A 19,902-nucleotide genomic window follows, 5' to 3' on the forward strand; every position below is an offset into this window, starting at 1 on the left:
TAAAATAGCTAGCTAGTGGGAAGCAGCCGCATAGCACAGGGAGATCAGCTCGGTGCTTTGTGACCACCTAGAGGGGTGGGGTAGGGAGGGTGGGAGGGAGACGCAAGAGAGAGGAGATACGGGGATACATGTATACATATAGCGGATTCACTTTGTCATACAGCAGAAACTAACACACCATTGTAAAGCAGTTATACTCCAATAAAGATGTTAAAAAAATACTCCTTTTTACCATCTCATTGTTTCTTCACAAAAAGTCTCTCACTAATTCTTTTTAGAGAGATTTTAACCATGAGTCAGTGTAAGTAGAGAAGTAACGGAGAGTTCTTGGCAGTTGTTAGGGCAGACGGATGAAGCAGCGCTCAAGTGAATCAGAGGATGAGGCTGGACGCTGGAGGAGAGCAGAAGCCGTTGTTTTGAGCACTTACTGTCTGTGTGGCTCTTACTGGACTTATTACATCCTGCCTGGTCTTGGCATCGTTCTGTACTTCTGTTGGTCGCTCTAATGGGGGTGTAAATTCCTCAAGGGCTGGAATTACTCTCATCCACGCTTGCATCACTCGTCTCAGGGACAGAAGTTTCATACCAAACACTAGCGGAAGATTGTGTGCAAAACAGTTGGATCAGTATTTGAAAGAAAGAAAGAAACTAGAAGTTTGTGCCTCCTGCTTTCTTTGGCCTTTTTAGTCGAGGTTTTGACCCTGGGCCAGGTCGCCTCCCAGCCTCTCCCTCTTCCCGCGCTCACTCACAGCTTTATCTTCCCTCTTTCTCCTGCCCCCTTTGACTTTATACCCAGTGAGTCCACCAGTTACCATGGACACATTTTACCCCATCCTCTCACGTAACCATTCCTACCACTCATCTGGCACAACTTAAAGCCTGGGCTCCTGGCAAAGCTGTATCCCATGATGATCACCCCCCCATGCCCCTCTGCCACGGGGCATGTCACCTCCCCCAGCACACTTCTACCCTCACACTCGTGGGGCGAGGGGCAAGGACTGCGCTGCTCCCTGTTCCCCACCGCTTCTTTCAAACCGTGTTTTTCATTTCTTCATAGCCTCTTTCCTTAAGACAACAGTGAAGGCTGGTTTCAGATTCTGAAACTGCATGAACCCGCAAAGCAACTTCCGCATCATCAGCTCTTCTGCCGCCTTCATTCCCTTCATAAATCATAAATCATACCCACAGCACACTGAGGACGCTTGGCTTGTCATATTTTCTAGAATGCCCTGATGCTTCTTCCACTTGGTGAGACATATGCTTACTAAGGGTCACTTACTTGTCCTCACACCGTTGGTGTAAGTTATACTACATGAATATGTATAAGTATACATAATTTATTTATACGTTATGTAAACTGAAGAAATGTGAGTACAAAAAAGAGACTTATTTCCGTAAAAACCAAGTCGAATGCTTTGGAAAGACTTGATAAAGAAGAGATTCTTAAAAATGTAATGAAATGACTGTGAACAAGATAACTTCTAGGTGACAGGGTGGCACTGAGTAAAAATCCCAGAAGGAATCTGCACTCGGATTGCTTGACAAGTATCTTTAAGTTTCTTGCACTTTAAAGAAATAGGAATTGGAATTCATAGATGTGTGTGATATTGTTTATCTAAGAAGTATCATCTGGAACCCCAAGCTGACGCCTCTTCAAAGGAGAGACATTGGCCTTATATGAAAAGATTGGTAGAGGAATAAATTGTGTATTCAAGTGTGTATTTTAAGTTAATGTTTACAATTGTAGTCATTTTATGGTTTCCCACTATCCAACTTTTTTGTCAATCATCCAACTTCTGTTTCTGTTTTGGTCAGTCAAGAGGACTAATACCATATTACCAAAATAATAAAAAGTGCTCATTGAAGAAAATTGAGAAAATGTGGGAAAAGAGAGAAGAGACCAAAAATCACCTGTCTTCATAACCGAGCAAGAACATTGTTTTATATTGAATTCATACCAACTTTACAGATAGCAACTGTGAATAATGTGTCTCTTCATATGAAATCCGTAGTACTTGTGTATTTCCCCATCTCCAGCGCTAATGCCCATCACACACCGCCTTCCTGGATGAATTCAGTGTCTGATCTGCTATACTCATAACCTCTATATTCAAATAGTTTTCCCAGCTAGGTGTATATAATCTTTATTCCTCAATGAGATATTAGTCTTAAATCAGTTACCTTTCCTACCATGGCAAAATTGGCTAGGCACCCTAGCAGGAAGCCTGAAGGTCTCTTTCCTCCCCGTGGAGAAAGCATGTTTTAATAGCTTTCTGTCTCATGCCCTGTGGACCCCACTTTTAATTCTCTAAGTGTCTGCATACCCAAGCAGAAGCTCTTTCTGGCTCAAAATAAGACTGAGAAAAAATAAACAAGGCAGACAGCACAAACTATCAGAAGGCCTGGAAGTTCTTCCATGTCTTCTAGCAAAAAGGCACTGGAGTCTCCGCCCCCAAATGCCCCAGGGACAGTAGTCAGAGAGTCCCAAAGGGCCCACGCCTCCCCAGCTCTTCTTCCCAATACCCCCGAATGCTGTCAAGGAGAGGAAGAGATGTGTGTCAGCTTCCTTCAACTCTCAGTGACGTCTTACCATTCCCTTCCTCTTTTGAAAGTAGTTGGTATTTTTTCACTGTTTTTTTACCTTCTCCTCGTACCTTCTGAGATTTTTCAGCTAATCTTTACAATGTTGTATTAGTTTTTGCCGTACAATGAAGTGAATCAGCTATATGTATACATATATCCCCTCCCTCTTGGAACTCCCTTCCCCCAACCTCCCATCCCACCCATCTTGGTCACCATAGAGCACGAAGCTGAGCTCCCTGCGCTATACAGCAGGTTCCCTCTAGCTATCGGTTTTACACATGCTAATGTATATATGCTGATCCTAATCTCCCAGTTCATCCCCCCCTTCCCCCCCCCATGTCCACATGTCTGTTCGCTTCGTTTGCATCTCTATTCCTGCCCTGCATATAGGTTCATCTGTACCATTTTTCTAGATTCCACATATATGCGTTAATACATTGTACAATATTTATTTTTCTCTTTCTGACTTACTTCACTCTGTATGACAGACTCTAGGTCCATCCACATCTCTACAAATGACCCAATTTCGTTCCTTTTTATGGCTGAGTAGTATTCTGTTGTATATAGGTACCACATCTTCTTTATCCATTCATCTTTTGATGGACATCTAGGTTGCTTCCCTGTCCTGGCTATTGTAAATAGTGCTGCAGTGAACATTGGGTACATGTATCTTTTTGGATTATGGTTTTCTCAGGGTATATGCCCAGTAGTGGGATTGCTGGGTCATATGGTAGGTCTATTTTTAATTTTTTAAGGAACCTCCATACTGTTCTCCCTCTGTCTCTAATATTTTTTTCCCTTTTGTTTTAGGAAACCTGATTTACAAGGTGTGGGGGTTCTGACTTTTAATGATAGCTCTGCTATTGATTTTCTCAGCTGTGAAGGTCCTGCATGGTTTAAGCATAGTCAGATGTCCAGTCCAAATGACCGCTGTGTGCGTGTGTGCGTGCGTGCGTGTGCCCGTGCATGCCTATGCACGTGCACGTGCGTGTTTTATAGCCTTAGGAAGCCTTAATGAACTAACAATGATTCCATACTTAGATCTCTTGAGGCAGACTCTAGGAAACTTTTATGTAGAAGGGTAGGGACACTATTTTTATTTTTGACTAGACAGTTGTATAAATGCGTAGAAGTGGGGTGCATCTTGCATCATCGTAATTGAATGTGCAGAACACTGAAGCATGCCTCCTTGCTGCTTATTTAGCACAGTAATATCTACCTTTACACATCTGCAAATTATAGCGTCGTGGCAGTGAATGCTAGAATTAGTGTTGTAGAGCAGCTCCTATTATCCTCTGGGAGGTGCCTTCCATTGTGACCCTTTTCCCTCCTTTCTGTGTAAGAAACCAGGGAACAAGATGGAAAATCCTGTGATAAGATCGTTTTAAAGGTACAAACAAATACTTGGCACAAAAGTCAGCTCTCACAGTGACGTTAGCTTGCCTGTGTTGTTCCTAAATGCTCTTATTGCTGGGCTTAGCGTAATAGCACACAAACAGTTTCTGCAGAGCGTGTCATTATTCTGGTTCAGAAATAACGTCTTGTGCTCTCACTTCGGGCTCCTCAGGTTGCAAGTAACAGAGACCCACTCCCACCAACTCAAGAGACAGATGTATTAAAAGAACCTAGTTGGTCCCATGGTAATCCTAGGGCAGGAACCACTTTGTAGTCGGAGCTATAGAAATTGGAACTGGGAAACAGAAAGCAAGGGTTTTTTTCTGTGTAAGTGGGTTTGTCAAGTCACAGCCCCTCAGCCCCACTCTTGTCTGTAGACTGGCAGCCTTTTTAGGGCAGCTTGTTTAGGGCAATGACAGGCACTCCAGGCCTTCTAGATCATCATAACTCTTAAGTGTTTACTTTTGCCTTCTGCCCTGCCTGAGTGTCTCCATCCTGAATTCGCACAAGATGAATTTCATTGGCTCAGCCCGTCTTTTTGCCCACAGCCGCAGGTTTTAGGATTCTAGTCAGCCTGTGGATTGGTCGCCCGTACATTAGATGTTCTGCCCCCCACTTCTCCAGTTGGCTGCGCTTTGGGCAGTGGGAGAGGGTCTGGCACTTAAAAAAAAACCCCTGATGCTTCCCACTCGAGATGGGTTTTGGGTAAGTGATGATAGACATACCTTATTAGAATTGCTTTGTGACTTAAAAGCGTTTCTTTTTTTTTTTTTTTGGTTGCGTTGGGTCTTCGTTGCGGCGAGCCGGGGGCTACTCTTTGTTGTGGTGCGCGGGCTTCTCACTGCAGTGGCTTCTCTTGTTGCGGAGCACGGGCTCTAGGCATGCGGACTTCAGTAGTTGTGGCTCGCGGGCTCTAGAGTGCAGACTCAGTAGTTGGGGCGCATGGCCTTAGGGCTTGAACCCGTGTCCCCTGCATTGGCAGGTGGATTCTTAACTACTGCGCCACCAGGGAAGCCCTTAAAAGTGTTTCTTAAAAGCAGCATACATTGTAAAGTAACCATACTCCCATAAAAATTAATTTTAAAAAATAAATAAATTGAAGGAGTAGGGCTTCCCTGGTGGCGCAGTGGTTGAGAGTCCGCCTGCCGATGCAGGGGACACGGGTTCGTGCCTCGGTCCAGGAAGATCCCACATGCCGCGGGGCGGCTGGGCCCATGAGCCATGGCCGCTGAGCCTGCGCGTCCGGAGCCTGTGCTCTGCGACGGGAGAGGCCCGTGTACAGCAAAAAAAAAAAAAAAAAAAATGGAGTTAAAAAAAAAAAAGTAGCATACCTGTGACTCTAATGCTTTGTGGTCGTTTACCTTGTTCAGGCATTGTTTCTTTCTTTTTTTTTTGCGATACGCGGGCCTCTCACTGCTGTGGCCTCTCCCGTTGCGGAGCGCAGGCTCAGCGGCCGTGGCTCACGGGCCTAGCCGTTCTGCAGCACATGGGATCTTCCCGGACCGGGGCACGAAACTGCATCCCCTGCATCGGCAGGCGGACTCTCAACCACTGCGCCACCAGGGAAGCCCCAGGCATTGTTTCTTAAACTCGAGCTTTATGGTTTTGGATATCCTGTTCGTGTTTGTTTTCTCACTCAAATTTCATCTTTGTCCAGTCTCTTATAAGATATCTGTAAACAAACAATGGCATGTATTTGTGATAGAGGCTAATACTGGGTTGGCCAAAAAGTTCGTTCGAGATCATATGGAAAAACCCGAATGAACTTTTTGGCCAGTCCAGTATGTGATAGCAGGGTCCTCTGGTGAATTTTGCATAGCTTCTAATAAAAACATCTAATAAAATAGTGTCCATACACTTAAATTTTCCTGTGTGCTTCTTAAAACTGATTTGTGGCTACAATGGATCTGTTGGGCGGGTTGCCATGTGAACCTTCACCTTACTCTTCATGGCTCAGTCTTTTTTAGTTTTAGTCTTATGTGTTTATAGTTTGGGTATTCTATCCTGGGGAAGTAGAAATGTGCTACACCTACAGGTTTTTTTTCTTTTTTTAAAATTATTTATTTATTTGGCCATGCCAGGTCTTAGTTGCAGCACGTGGGATCTTCATTGCGGCATGTGGACTCTTTAGTTGCAGCATGCAAAGTCTTAATTGTGGCATGTGGGGTCTAGTTCCCTGACTAGGGATCGAACCCGGGCCCCCTGCCTTGGGAGCATGGAGTGTTAGCCACTGGACCACCAGGGAAGTCCCTACCCCTACATTTTTGTTTGTTACTTTATCATCAGTACCTTATTTCCCTTGAAAACAGGTTCTTAAAACAGTGAAAATCACTTATGTTCAGTGGCAGTAGTAATCATTTCCTGATATTTCATTTTAAAGATTGGGTGGTAAATAGTGACTCAGATATATTGCAGATAAAAGTAATTTGATAAGTTATCGTATTTTAAGATTTTGGTTTCTATTTAAACAATAGAAAAGTTTTATTAGAAAGCTTATTGTTAGTAGAACTTGCATTTTACTCTAGATATAAAGGAAGTGAATTTTTAAGCCAGTAGTTGAAGTTCGGTTGTTATGTTGGTGATTTTTTAAAAACTTTTCCATTCTTATGGTACTTCACTTAAACAGAAGTATCCCATTTGAGTATATATGTGCTGTCATACTCCTCAGTATTCCATGATCATTCATGGCCTGGGAGTGACAGTGATAGAATTAGCATGACCCAGCCTTGACTTTCTAGGCCAGTGGTCTCCAAATCTACCTTCTGTTCAGAATTTTTTTTTTTTTTAAGGCCATCTTCTTTGAATCTTTTTTTTTTTTTTTAAACATCTTTATTGGGGTATAATTGCTTTACAATGGTGTGTTAGTTTCTGCTTTATAACAAAGTGAATCAGCTATACATATACATATGTTCCCATATGTCTTGTTCAGAATTTTTTAAATATGTGGATTCCCAGGCCTCAACACAGAGCTACTGCATCAGCACCTCCAGGGGTTCATTTAACCTATACTTCTTTTTTTAACTTGCTAATGAATTCTACACACACACACACAGGTTTGGGAACCACTCTAGCCCACTAGTTCCCAGTCTGACCAAAAAGAACATCTCGAATCAGTATAATTGATTGAACCTGGAGAATTTTTGCATGGGCAGGATTGTTCCATTTAACAGATGCTCACTGGGTGTGTATGGTGCCCAAGGCATTATGATGTGCCACGGGAATTTATAAAGATGCATATGAATATAGCTTTTAGCAGCACTGCCCCCAAAAGACTTTTGGCTGGCTGGTATATGTGAGTCTCGTTGTCATGTCTTGAGTTTTTCAAGGATCATAATGCCATTGTTAATTACAGCATTGATACACTGTAATTTGTGGTAATGCTTGAAAAATTCTTATTCATGTGGTTTCAGGAACCATATTGAGTCTTTGAGTTTCAAGTTGGCTGCATCTATCTGGACTCTCCTATCTTCCACATGTTACATTTGTGTCATACTTTTTCTTAATAATGCCATGAGGAACTAGCACATTTAGTGGAGTTGGGCTCATTTCCTGTTTTTTGGTGAATGGAAGAGCAGTTTAAGCATCTTTAAAGGTGTTCTATCCTTGGAGGAGTTGTTTTGTGGAGATGTATTGGCATTTTATATGGATAAGGAAGCATCATTTTTAGATTTCAGTATTTATTGGTTTAAGTGTTGGGAGTTCTTGGTCAGCTTTGTGCTGTTATGTCGCTAGGTGGAGATGTAGCATTGTTTGGTTGTATAGCCACAGCACAGAGAGTGAATCTTGATTTTTCCAAAAGAACTGTACAGATGTTTGATGAGTTTTACTATACCCTACAAAAAAAACTTGCGAACTTAATATAATTCTAAATTGTAATTTTCTTTGTTAGGATTTAAATACAGTCCACTTTGATGTCTATTTTCACACCAATCAACTCTTTTTAAATTTTTTTCTCCTTTTGCTAACGTTTCCTTTGGCTGTCCTTCATTATTTCATCTTGTCAGAGAGATTCTGATGTCTCTATCTGTGGTTCTTTATAGTCGTTTAATTCTCTTTTTTAAATATGAATTTATTTATTTATTTTTGGCTGTGTTGGGTCTTCGTTGCTGCACGTGGGCTTTCTCTAATTGCAGCAAGGGGGAGCTACTGTTCGTTGCGATGCGCGGGCTTCTCATTGCAGTGGCTTCTCTTGTGGAGCACGGGCTCTAGACGTGTGGGCTTCAGTAGCTGTGGCACGTGGGCTCAGTAGTTGTGGCTCACAGGCTCAGTAGTTGTGGCGCATGGGCTTAGTTGCTCTGCGACATGTGGGATCTTCCCGGACCAGGGTTTGAACCCATGTCCCCTGCATTGGCAGGCGGATTCTTAACCACTGCACCACCAGGGAAGTCCCTATAGTGGTTTAATTCTAAAAGTTTAATAAGATGAGAATTTTTCCTCTGAGGTCAAATATTATGTAAAATTTAAATTTAGTAGCAATAGGAGGGAAATGAACCAAACCTTATAGTCTGAACATACCCATATCTTATCTTTTGTATTATTTTAGATTGACATTGTCAATTTTTAATGTATTTAAATTCTGTCAGGCTTATTTTTCCCCCTTTCTTCCTTCCTTCCCTTTTTCCTCTTAACGCTTGAATCTTAATTGTCTACTCTATGCACAGTACTGACATGGGGAATATAAAAGAAGTACGAGCCTGTCTCCAAAGAGCTGATATACACTTGAGGACATTGCAAATGCAATCATGAAGCATTTTAAAGTAATTTGAATATCTGATCTTTAGAAATTGTAAAGGTGGAACTTAAAAAATCTTCTCACTTTGGAAGACAGTCTGGCTGTTCTTCAAACGTTTAAACATACAGCTGCTATATGATCAAGCAATTTTTCTCTCCTAGGTCTATACCCAAGAGAAGTGAAAACACATCTTCACTAAAAAAACTTGGACGTGAATGTTCGTAGCAATATGAATGAACATCTGAACGCTCATTTGTAATATCCAAAAAATGGAAACAGTCCAAATGTCTGTTGATGGATAAATGAATAGACAAAATGTGACATATTTGCATAATACAATATTAATTCAGTAATAAAAAGGAATGAAGTACTGATGTATGCTACAACATGGATGACCCTTGAAAACATTATGCTAAGTGAAAGAAACCAGTCACAAAAGGCCACATATTGTATGGTTCCATTTATATGAAATGTCCAGGATAGCAAACCTATAGAGATAGAGTAGATCCGTGGTTGCCTAGGGCTGGATGCGGGGGTAATGACTGTTCATGGTTATGGAGTTTCTTTTGGGGGTGATGAAAAATGTAAAATTAATTGTGGTGATGGATGCACAACTCTGCAAATACACTAAAAATCATTGAATTGTACGTGTGCACTTTAAATGGGTGATTTGTATGGTGGGAGAATTGTATCTCAATAAAGCTGTTTTTTAAAAAAAGTAGGTCATCAAAAGGTTTAAAATTTATCAAACCAAGGAATATTTATTGACTAGCTAACAGGCATGAAATAAGTTCTATGTGAGTTATGAAACAAGTGTAAGACAGAAACCCTGACCTCAAATTGTTTACAGTTCAAGAGAAAAGTACACATGCAGTGTAAAATAATGCACTGAGCTTTCTGAATTTGTTCCCCATCTTTTGGATGTACCTTCCTGAATTCTCTCTTCTATTCATCTCTGTAATGGCTCTGATCTTCTTACCCTTTGTCCTTTTTTTTTTTTTTCCTTTCAAAAGCAAACTGTTGCTCCTCAGACTTTGATAAAATAACAGCCCCAACCTGTTAACCTTTAACTAACTTAAAGGACATTTAAAAAGTGTTTTAATTTTATTGAAGTGTATTTGATTTAGAGGACATTTCAAAGCAAGAGTAACGTCTCCAATAACTTAAATTGTGTGGCTCATGGAAACCTGTTCCTTTACTTGTTGACGTTTAATTTACAAATAATTGGCAAATCTTAAGATGGTTGCCATTATTATTTTTGAAATTACAGCAAGTATCTTTTTGGTACAGTTCAGTCAGGTTGCATGCTGTTCAGAAGTGTAGTCTTGAGTTTATAGATTTTTCATGAAAAATGCCTCTTAGGAATATTTAAAAGTTAAAGCCATGTTTAGTATAAAGCTGGCTATGTCATCATTAGTGCAGTATTTTGATATTGTTGTGGTCATTAAAACTAAAAGAGAAATTTTGGTTCAGTTATTGTAATTCTGTTGTAGCCAAAAAGGGCTGTTTTTTAAGGCAGTAGTTGATGAATTCTAAATCTGTCAGGTTACAGATTGTCCTTGTTTCTTTATTCTATTGAGTCTATCTGTCTGAGTCCATGCTGTTGGTGCAGCAGCTAAACTTCTCTCTCTCTTTGCAGATGCATATGAAACTGCCAAGATGCTTTGTGAACAGTATTATCTGGTAGCTCCAGAGCTGGAAGTTGAAGAATTCAATGGTAAAAGAAAAATAATTTCAGCCTTAAATACAAAGAAGCTGACTAAAAAACTGATTATACCTGAGCTATATTTCAGTGAGATCCTAAAATTGTGCTGCTTTTTCATCTCTCTGTGTTTTTAAAACCTTTTTTATATCTCTGGTCAGTGAGTTTTTGTACAGGAACGTGTTGTCTATTAGAGCTCCAAGCTCTTGGAACAGAAGTAATCAAGGTGGAAGATGCACAGAGATGTGAATAAGCAGTTCTCAAAATAACCAGTGCAAACAGTCAATAAACATGTAGAAAAGTGTTTACTAATCAAAGAAGTACAAAGAAAAACATAGAGGAATGCCATTTTTGTCTTTCAGAGTGGCAGTGATTAAAACATTTTAATGCTTTGAATTGCTGCCCAGAAAAATACTCTGTCCCCCAAATTTACACATTTCTGATATACGTTTAAATTGGTATAGCCTTTCTTTTAAAAAAAAAAACAGGCTAACAATGTTCTTTCTCTTTGGCCCAGTAAGTTAAAGTAATAATGGTTATATTCTTTGGTCCAGTAAATAAACTTCAGAAAATTTATTAAGAGAAAATAGGGACTTCCCTGGTGGTCCAGTGGTTAAGACTCTGCGCTTCCATTGCAGGGGGCACGGGTTCGATCCCTGGTCGGGGAACTAAGATCCCGCATGCCCCTTGGAGTGCCAAAAAATAAAAGCAAATAAATAAAAAATATGTGAAAGTCATGAAAAAAATTTTAAATCTGTCAAGAACCAATACTTAAAAAAAAAAAAGGAATAAAGACGCAGACGTAGAGAATGGACTTGAGGACACGGGGAGGGGGAAGGGTAAGCTGGGACAAAGTGAGAGAGTGGCATGGACATATATACACTACCAAATGTAAAATAGATAGCTAGTGGGAAGCAGCCGCATAGCACAGGGAGATCGGCTCGGTGCTTTGTGACCACCTAGAGGGGTGGGATAGGGAGGGTGGAAGGGAGATACAAGAGGGAGGGGATATGGGGATATACGTATACGTATAGCTGATTCACTTTGTTGTAAAGCAGAAACTAACACACCATTGTAAAGCAATTATACTCCAATAAAGGTGTTAAAAAAAGAAAATAGAGATGTGCACAGATATATGTATAAGAATGATGATCAGAGTAGTTTTCTTACAGAGAAAAATTAGAAAACAACCCGTTTTCCACAATAGGGAATTATTTAAATAAATTCTGGTATACCCATAAGATAGAATACTATGCAACGAATCAAAACAATGCTTTAAAGAATATTTAATGTTTGAGAAAAGTTGCGTTTTTAACCACAGGCTATAAAAGCTCGTAATAGTGCGAGTTCATTGGATAATAAGTCGAAGGATTTATACCACCAAAATACAAACAGCAGCTCTCTGGATGGGGGGTTTTAGCTAATTTTTATATTAGTTGTGTGAAACTATATTTACATGTTACTTTTATTTTTTTATTTGTAGGTTATGAAAGAGACATACTTATCTCTAAAAATACAAACGTAGATATAGAGTAAAAAGTGAAAGTCCCCACTACTCTGCTCCCATACAGAGTTTTGTTTTTTACATAAATGAGGCTAAAACCATACATGTTCTTTAACTTGTGTATTTCACTTCACCTTAAAGATCTTTGCATGTATTAGTGTCATTTAGAGATTATCCATAGTGTAGATTATCATAATTTATTTAATCGTTTCCCATTGGGTGGATTTCTGATTTTCCCATATTCCATATAATGAGGCATGAAGGGGTGTGTGTGTGTGTGTGTGTGTGTGTGTGTGTGTTTGGAGCGTGGGAAAAGTATGAACGTGTGGAAGTATTTCTGTAGGCTAGATTCTTAGAAGTGTGGAACGACTGAGTCTTAGGGTATGGGGTCTTAGGGTATGGCATTAAAGATAAACCACATTCCCTCTCAAAAATATTCCAAAAATCGATTTCTCTTATACTGAGTTCAGAATGTGAAGACTTCAGGCTGCCGTCATAGGACAACTGCCCCTATGTTCTACTAGGAGGTGTGGAATCGATGCCACTTTCAAAGTCTCTTGGGTTCTCTGAGAAGAGTTGCACCCCTGTTTTGAAGAAATATACCTCTAGCACCAAGTGGATTTTGCTTGAGCATTCCTGAGTAGAAGCATCTTAATATTCTATTTCTTCCTACTGGCTAGGCGGCGCCTGACCTCACTGTCCCGATTTCTATCTGTCAAACAAACATGGAACTTAAACTCACCGGTAGTAATTAATTGCTCGGTAGTAATTAATTGCTCGTTCGCATGAATGGTAGCCTCACTCACTCTGAAGGCCAGAGCAGCGAGCCTGGTCTTGCTGATTCCTGGGTGCCGGCCAGGTCAGCACGTTCCTTCCCAGCGAGGCTGTCACAACGGGCAGTGCACCCCACCAGGGGAGAAGCTTTCCAACCATTTTTGGCATTGTCTCATGCGTGATTTTTGAAGCCCTTTTTCCCATCACTAAGAGAAATGGTGGTTATAGGTAGCTTCTAGTTTCCTGTTGCTTTGGGGCATGTATTTACGATTTCTATTATTTCTTGAATGCCAAAGCTCTTTGTGAGTGCGGTTAAGCACTGCAGTTGAGCTCTAACAAGCTCCGTGTTAGAGACGGAGGTCAGAGGTTGGTCCTGAACACCTTAAGCAGACACGGGCTTTGTCACGGAGAGAGAGTGTGTGTGACTGTTTTCCAGCGAGGAGTCAGATCCAGATTCTGTGGATTCGTTTTCAGAGCCCGTGTGAACTAGCATAGCATCCCCTTTCAGGATGCTTCCATTCTCCTGTGCTCTGCACTTCAGAGGACTGACACTGCCATGAATCCCAAAGAACAGTTTGTTGCTACCTGAGAATTTAAGTTCTGTGAGTTTGCCCTATGATCTCTCTTTCTGAAGTTTCGATTTTTTTCCTTCCCAATGCAGACCCCTGAGAAAGTAGTAAATAGGATTATGCAGAACATACTGTGTGAACACCATCATTATTTACGGTCATCACTAGCGTTCTGAATATTGGGAGCTAGCTGTAGTAAACTTCTTTTTTATTCTTTTGGTAACACATTTCACAGGAAGATTAAAAACAACAGAATTTTATTTACCTTACATCAGGTTTCAAATATTTCTGATTAGCTACCCGCGGCAACCCATGTGGGTTGCTCCAAAGGTGGGTAGCCATTCTACCGTGCTTGTTCTCAATATTCTCATTCTCTTGAGAAATCAGTGGCCAAAGCATTAAGCAAATAAACATTTTTACCTTACATTTTCGGCATGCGTATGGTAAGGCAACATGGCTTAGAGGAAAGAGGTGAACTTTGTAGCCAGCCAGGGGGTGGAAATCTGGATTCTGACACTTAGGAGACAAGTCACTTTGCTGCTGTGACACCCACATTCCTCATCTGTAAGCTCTCCTTGTGAGGTGATAAAAGGATAATGTTTCTAAGGCCTCAAGCAGAGCACCAGGCATGTGCTGGACATTTAATAAAGGGTGGTTACTGGAAGTCAGGGTTGACTTGGGAAAGATAAGACGTATGGTTGCCACACTTGGATTTTTTCACCATTTCTAGATTAGTCTTTCCTGTCAAGAGGTTGATTTATAGCTTCAGGTTTGGTTGGAAAAGTAAAGATTTCAGTTCGCACTATGTAAATTTTGTTGTAAGAGGGTTCGTAGAAAAGGTGTGCATCTATCCTGGAGTCTTTGTCCTCTAGTTTTCTCAAATTGGATACTTTTGTGGATATCTTTAGTCAGGTGGTTCTACACAAGAATAAGAAAGCCATTACTGGTAGTGCTGTTAACACTGTCGAAATTAATTTTTTAGTAGTGGTAATAGGCAACATGTATTGGCCGCTTACTATGTGGCAGGCTCTGTGTAAACTAGTTTATCACTATTATGTCATTTAACCCTTATGTTAACCCACTGAAATATGTACAGTGCTCATTTTAGAAATGGAACACTGGAGGCCCAAATGTGTTAAATTCCTATCAATATACAGCCCTCCCTTGGCGTCTGCAGGTGATTGGTTCCAGGAGCCCCCGGGAATTCCTAAATCTATGGATGCTGAAGTCCCTTATATAAAATGGTATAGTATAGTCAGCCCTCCATATATCTAAGGCTTCCGCGTCCATGGGTTCAACCAACCGCGGATCAAGCTTCTCTTATATTTCTCTTAAATGAATTTTTTCTGCTTAGCCACCAGTTTTTTTTTTCATGCGTATAGGAGAACTGTCTGAAGATAAAACTCTTTCTATCCTACGTAGAGTTCTTTGGCATTTATTAAATGTCGCTTCAACTAATGGCGTTTGGAGCAATGACTGTGCAAATAGGGACTTTATTATTTCTTGAGTCTTGAGCATGAAAAACCTGGGCCATTTTTCCATTGACTTTCTAAAATGTACCCTTAGATGGAAAATTCATATTCCATTTATGTCTTATTTTAGAAAGCCTGCTAACATCTATTAAGGGTCTACTATGTAAAAGCCCCTCGACCCAGGATTAGGGAAGAGTCATGGACAAAGACATTTGACATGGTTTTAAAAGGAAAGAAAGGGACTTCCCAGGTGGCACAGTGGTTAAGAATCCGCCTGCCAATGCAGGGGACATGGGTTCGAGCTCTGGTCCGGGAGGATCCCACATGCTGCGGAGCAAATAAGCCCGTGCCCCACAACTACTGAGCCTGTGCTCTAGAGCCCACGAGCCACAACTACTGAGCTTGCGTGCCACAACTACTGAAGCCCACATGCCTACCGCCCGTGCTCCACAACAAGAGAAGCCGCCACAAATGAGAAGCCTGTGCACTGCAACAACACTCACCACAACTAGAGAAAAGCCTGTGCGCAGCAACGAAGACCCAACGCAGCCAAATAAATAAATACATTTATTTTAAAAATAAATAAAAAATAATAAAAGGAAGGAAAGACATCTAAACTATAATGTTCTCAAAGAAAAGTACAAGTAATTGAGCAAGCCGTCAGATGGATCCTAGAGAATGCTGGTTGAACTGAAAACAAACAAACAAAACAAAGCTATCAAAGGTATTTTAAGTTCCCTGAGATCTGGAGTGAAAAGGTTGACTTCAGAAGGTTATTTATATAACTAATCATGCCTTTCGGTACAAGATAGTCTAAGCATTCAGTGTGCTCCTAGGGCTCCGTTAAAAAGACAGTAAAGAAATACAAAGAAAAACAGCAAAGAAACCAGGGGGACTCGTCAGTGGGCCATTGATCCCACCTCCTGCCAAAGGGTAACGAGATAGAAGTACACTGGCTGATTAATGGGACAGAGCAGAAGAAACCACGAAAGAGGAGGCTGCAGCAGAAATGGCATCAGATGATCCTGGAGGGACTCTGGGAGCAGAGCTGGGAAGTGTCAGGGACTGGATGGGGAAGGTAAAAGATGGGGGTTGATAGAAAGCTGGTCTCAGGTGGAGTAAGGATGGGTGATGGGAAGCAGCTTGACTCTGGCTGTGCTCTGCCTGCCAACATCCACGAGCATTTTCCCCTGGGCAAAAATCAAGGTAGTTTCTTCAAGAACCTGGGTAAAACTAGGTCTGTTCGTGTGAGTGTCATCATCCCAAAGTAAAGCCCTCTTCATTCCGGCATTTGGGGGACCCTCTGGTCAGAGGCCAGCTTGCTGTCCGCTCATCCTAAAGCCAGTGGAAAAGTCTTGACCAGGTACACAGAGCTCCACGTCAGCCTTCCCACTTAGGAGAGAGCCGTAGGGGGAAGTCAACACCAGCTCTCTCAAACAAACAATCCAGTTCCTCATTCTTCAACAAGAATTTTACAACCAAGATGTATCAGACCTCGGGCGAAAAACCAGCAGCATGAGTGGAAACCTGACTGGCATTAAACTTCTCAGCTGCGCTGTCATGGTCAGAAGACCCCTCTCCCTCCCCCCTGCCTTTTTTTTTTTTTTTTTTTGGCTCTGTTGGGTCTTCGTTGTGGTGCACGGGCTTCTCACTGCAGTGGCTTCTCCTGTTGCGGAGCACGGGCTCCAGGCACGTGGGCTTCAGTAGTTGTGGCTCACGGGCTCTAGAGCACGGGCTCAGTCGCTCTGTGGCATGTGGGATCCTCCCGGACCAGGGCTCGAACCCGTGTCCCCTGCATTGGTAGCCGGATCCTTAACCGCTGCGCCACCAGGGAAGTCCGTCCCCCTGCCTTTCTAAATGCTGTAAGAAATTGATTTCAAATCCAAATTCTGTACCTGGTGAAACCTCCAATCAAGTGAATCAGAGGTATAAGGACTGAGAAATGTATTTCCCATGCATAGCTTTCTGAGGTAGTTTACGTGACTGACCTAATGGTGTGTATAATGTGGGTATAAGAAACAGCAAAAAATATTCTAGAACTTCAATCAAAAACAATTTGAGGATGATGGCTGTGCAGCGTGTTTGGAAAGCAGTTGATTCTAATTTGAAAAATCTTAAAGAATGGAATGGATCCCATGCAATAGAAAAGAGGCTGGAAGATCTCAGTGATGTGGCAGGGAAAGCATATGTCTCTTGTCCAGTTACCCAAGAAGAGGAGTATCAGAAAGACATGGTCCAAATATTCGGCAACCTTAAAAGGTAACATGATTTTGAGCAGTTGGAGGTGGATAAAGTGAATCCATTTCACCTTAAGGCTGGTAATATTCTCCTTCAAGTGACACATGACTCATGACACATTGGACTCATAGGGAAAGAAATGTCACCCTGGTCTATTCCTGTGGCCGATCTGCAGTGAGCAATATTTACCTGGTTATGTTACCAACACAATCAATGTTCACCTTTTTAATCTTTTCTACAGGGAACCCACTTTATTTTTTTAATTTTTGTTGAAATTTTGTTGTGTTAGTTTCAAGTGTACAGCAAATTGATCGTTGTACATGTATATATATGAAGCAATATGTAATATTAGATAAAATAGAATTTCACGTGCTGAGAATCCATAGGAACTGATAATAAAAGTCAAAAACTTTTTTAGCTTTAATATTTTTTATTGAATATAGTTGATTTATAATGTGTTAATTTCTGCTGTACAGAAAGTGATTCAGTTATACATATATAGACATTCTTTTTCATTGTGGTTTATCACAAGATATTGAATATAGTTCTCTGTGCTATACAGCAGGACCTTGTTGTTTATCCATCCTATATATAATAGTTTACATCTGCTATTCTCAAACTCCCATTCCTTCCCTTCCTACCCCTCCTCCCCCTTGGCAACCACAAGTCTGTTCTCTATATCTGTGAGTCTGTTTTTGTTTCGTAGGTATGTTGATTAGTATCGTATTTTAGATTCCACATATAAGTGATATCATATGGTATTTGTCTTTGTTCTGTCTGACTTCACTTAGTTTGATAACCTCTAGGTCCATCCATGTAGCTGCAAATGGCTTTATTTCATTCTTTCTTATGGCTGAGTAATATTCCATTGTGTGTGTGTGTGTACACGCCACATCTTCTTTATCCGTTCCTCTGTCGATGGACATTAGGTTGCTTCCATGTCTTGGTTATTGTAAATAGCGCTGCAGTGAACATTGGGGTGCATGTGTCTCTCGAATTATGGTTTTCGCAGGATATATGCCCAGGAGTGGGATTGCAGGACCATATGGTAGCTCTATTTTTAGTTTTTTAAGGAACCTCCATACTGTTCTCCATAGTGGCTGTACCAGTTTACATTCCCACCAATAGTGCATGAGGGTTCCCTTTTCTCCACACCCACTCTAGCATCTATTGTCGTAGGTTTTTTGATGATGGCCATTCTGACCGGTGTGATACCTCACTGTAGTTTTGATTGCCGGCGTCACTCTTCTTGCACTTTGGGGCCACTATTAAATAAAATAAGTGTCACTTGAACATAGGCACTACAATACTGGGACAGTGATCTGATAACCAAGGTGGCTACTAAGTGTCTAATGGGCGGGATCTGTTGGACAAAGGGATGATTGACGTCCTGAGCAGGACGGATCAGGAAGGCATGAGATTTCATCACACCACTCAGAACTTATGAATTGTTTGTTTCTAGAAGTTGCCATTTAATATTTTCGAACCTCGTTTGACCACGGGTAACAGAAACTGCAGAAAGTGAAACCATGGACAAGGGGATATTGCTGTATATCGTACTTAATAGTTTAAAAAATAACTGATCATCAAAAGGTTCAAGATTTAGAATCAAAAACTCTTAGTTCAGGTGTCCAGTTCCAGGCCTCCTCCATTATGGCAGGCGAGTCGCATAACCTCAGCAAAGCCTGTGTCCCCAGCCACCCACCCTATGAGCCACACAGTATTGTCATGAGAGTTCATTTGGGTAATGTATGTGCAAGCTCTTTGTAAACTGCTAAGAAGCAGACAAATGATTGCTCTCCTTTATATTACTATTAATTACTCACTTTATTAGAGGAAGTAGTTAGGTTGAAATCATAACATGGGTGTTCTACTTGAGAAAGCTTACGTAGTTTTGGTCTCTTAATGATTTCAGGTCACGAGGAGGAGGAAAGCCTAAATTTTCTATTATCTACTCTGTATCCTACTCTGGGATTCTGGGTTTCTCGGATTTTCCTCAGAAGATCCCTGACACAAGGAGAAAGGACTGTAGGTCTCTGGGAGTTGGTCTGCTAGCTGCGAGTAGTATGCCTTGTTTGTCATAATTTAACAGAACTTAACATTACTGTTTAGTCCAAGTCTCCAAGAGGATGTACCCCTCTACCTCTGTGGCTTCACATTCCCCTGGCTGACCACTGGGGTCAGTGGTGGTGGTGGAGGGTGTCCCCCATTTTGAGAAACACCAAGTGATATTTGCATGACCTTCTGTAATGCTCTGAACATTAGGACGTAGGTGATGATATTCCAGTTTTGCTCAACTAAGTTCCAAAGAGAGAAATTTGCCTGAGGTCACATAGCTGGTAAGTGAAGGAACTGGATTTCACCCCAAGTTTGTTGGACTTCAAAGCACATGCTTTTGCTCAGCCCTGCCTTTAGAGTTGGAAGCCTACGTTGGCCTTTTGTAGAGTTCTTTTTTTATGTACTTGGAAGAAAGGATGCAAAGAACATTCTTGACTTTCTTCTAGTTTTGATCCTTACTCATTGACGGTTTTGTCTCTGTTTTCAGCCAAAGCTCCAGACAAACCTATTCAGGTAGTTTATGTGCCCTCACATCTGTTTCACATGCTATTTGAGTTGTTCAAGGTAAGTGGAATTTAAAAACATGGAAAGAGATCTTCATTTTAAATTACTTTGATTCAGGGCATAATGGATTCATCAGATTAGCATAAGAAAAAGGTTTTGCATAACCATTTAAAAAATTCTATTTCTGATGCCCTGTGGGTTTTATAATTTGTACACTCTGAGGTGAAAATTTGCTGTGTATAGTATAGTCTTCATGAATATTAGTACATATTGATTTTGAAGCTTAATTGTGCTTCAGTGGCTTTATGTAAAATCCATACTGTTTTTTCTTCAGATACGAGCTTAGAGATGCTTTTTAGTTTCCAGATCTG

The 19,902-nt window shown here is 41.0% G+C and overlaps 1 protein-coding gene across 2 annotated transcripts in view; it reads left to right on the top strand.

The window, feature by feature from the left end:
- Nucleotides 1-19,902, top strand: part of PDK3 (pyruvate dehydrogenase kinase 3) — a 77,186-nt gene that overhangs the window by 36,466 nt on the left and 20,818 nt on the right. The window contains exons 6-7 of one of the 2 annotated variants that reach the window (XM_032619156.1): nucleotides 10,350-10,427; nucleotides 19,515-19,591. In XM_032619156.1, coding sequence (XP_032475047.1) covers nucleotides 10,350-10,427; nucleotides 19,515-19,591 — 155 coding nt within the window. The remainder of the gene's footprint in view (nucleotides 1-10,349; nucleotides 10,428-19,514; nucleotides 19,592-19,902) is intronic. The other variant, XM_032619157.1, reaches the window with a different exon arrangement.

The sequence above is a fragment of the Phocoena sinus genome, chromosome X (assembly GCF_008692025.1).
Source record: "Phocoena sinus isolate mPhoSin1 chromosome X, mPhoSin1.pri, whole genome shotgun sequence".
Classification (NCBI taxonomy): domain Eukaryota; kingdom Metazoa; phylum Chordata; class Mammalia; order Artiodactyla; family Phocoenidae; genus Phocoena; species Phocoena sinus.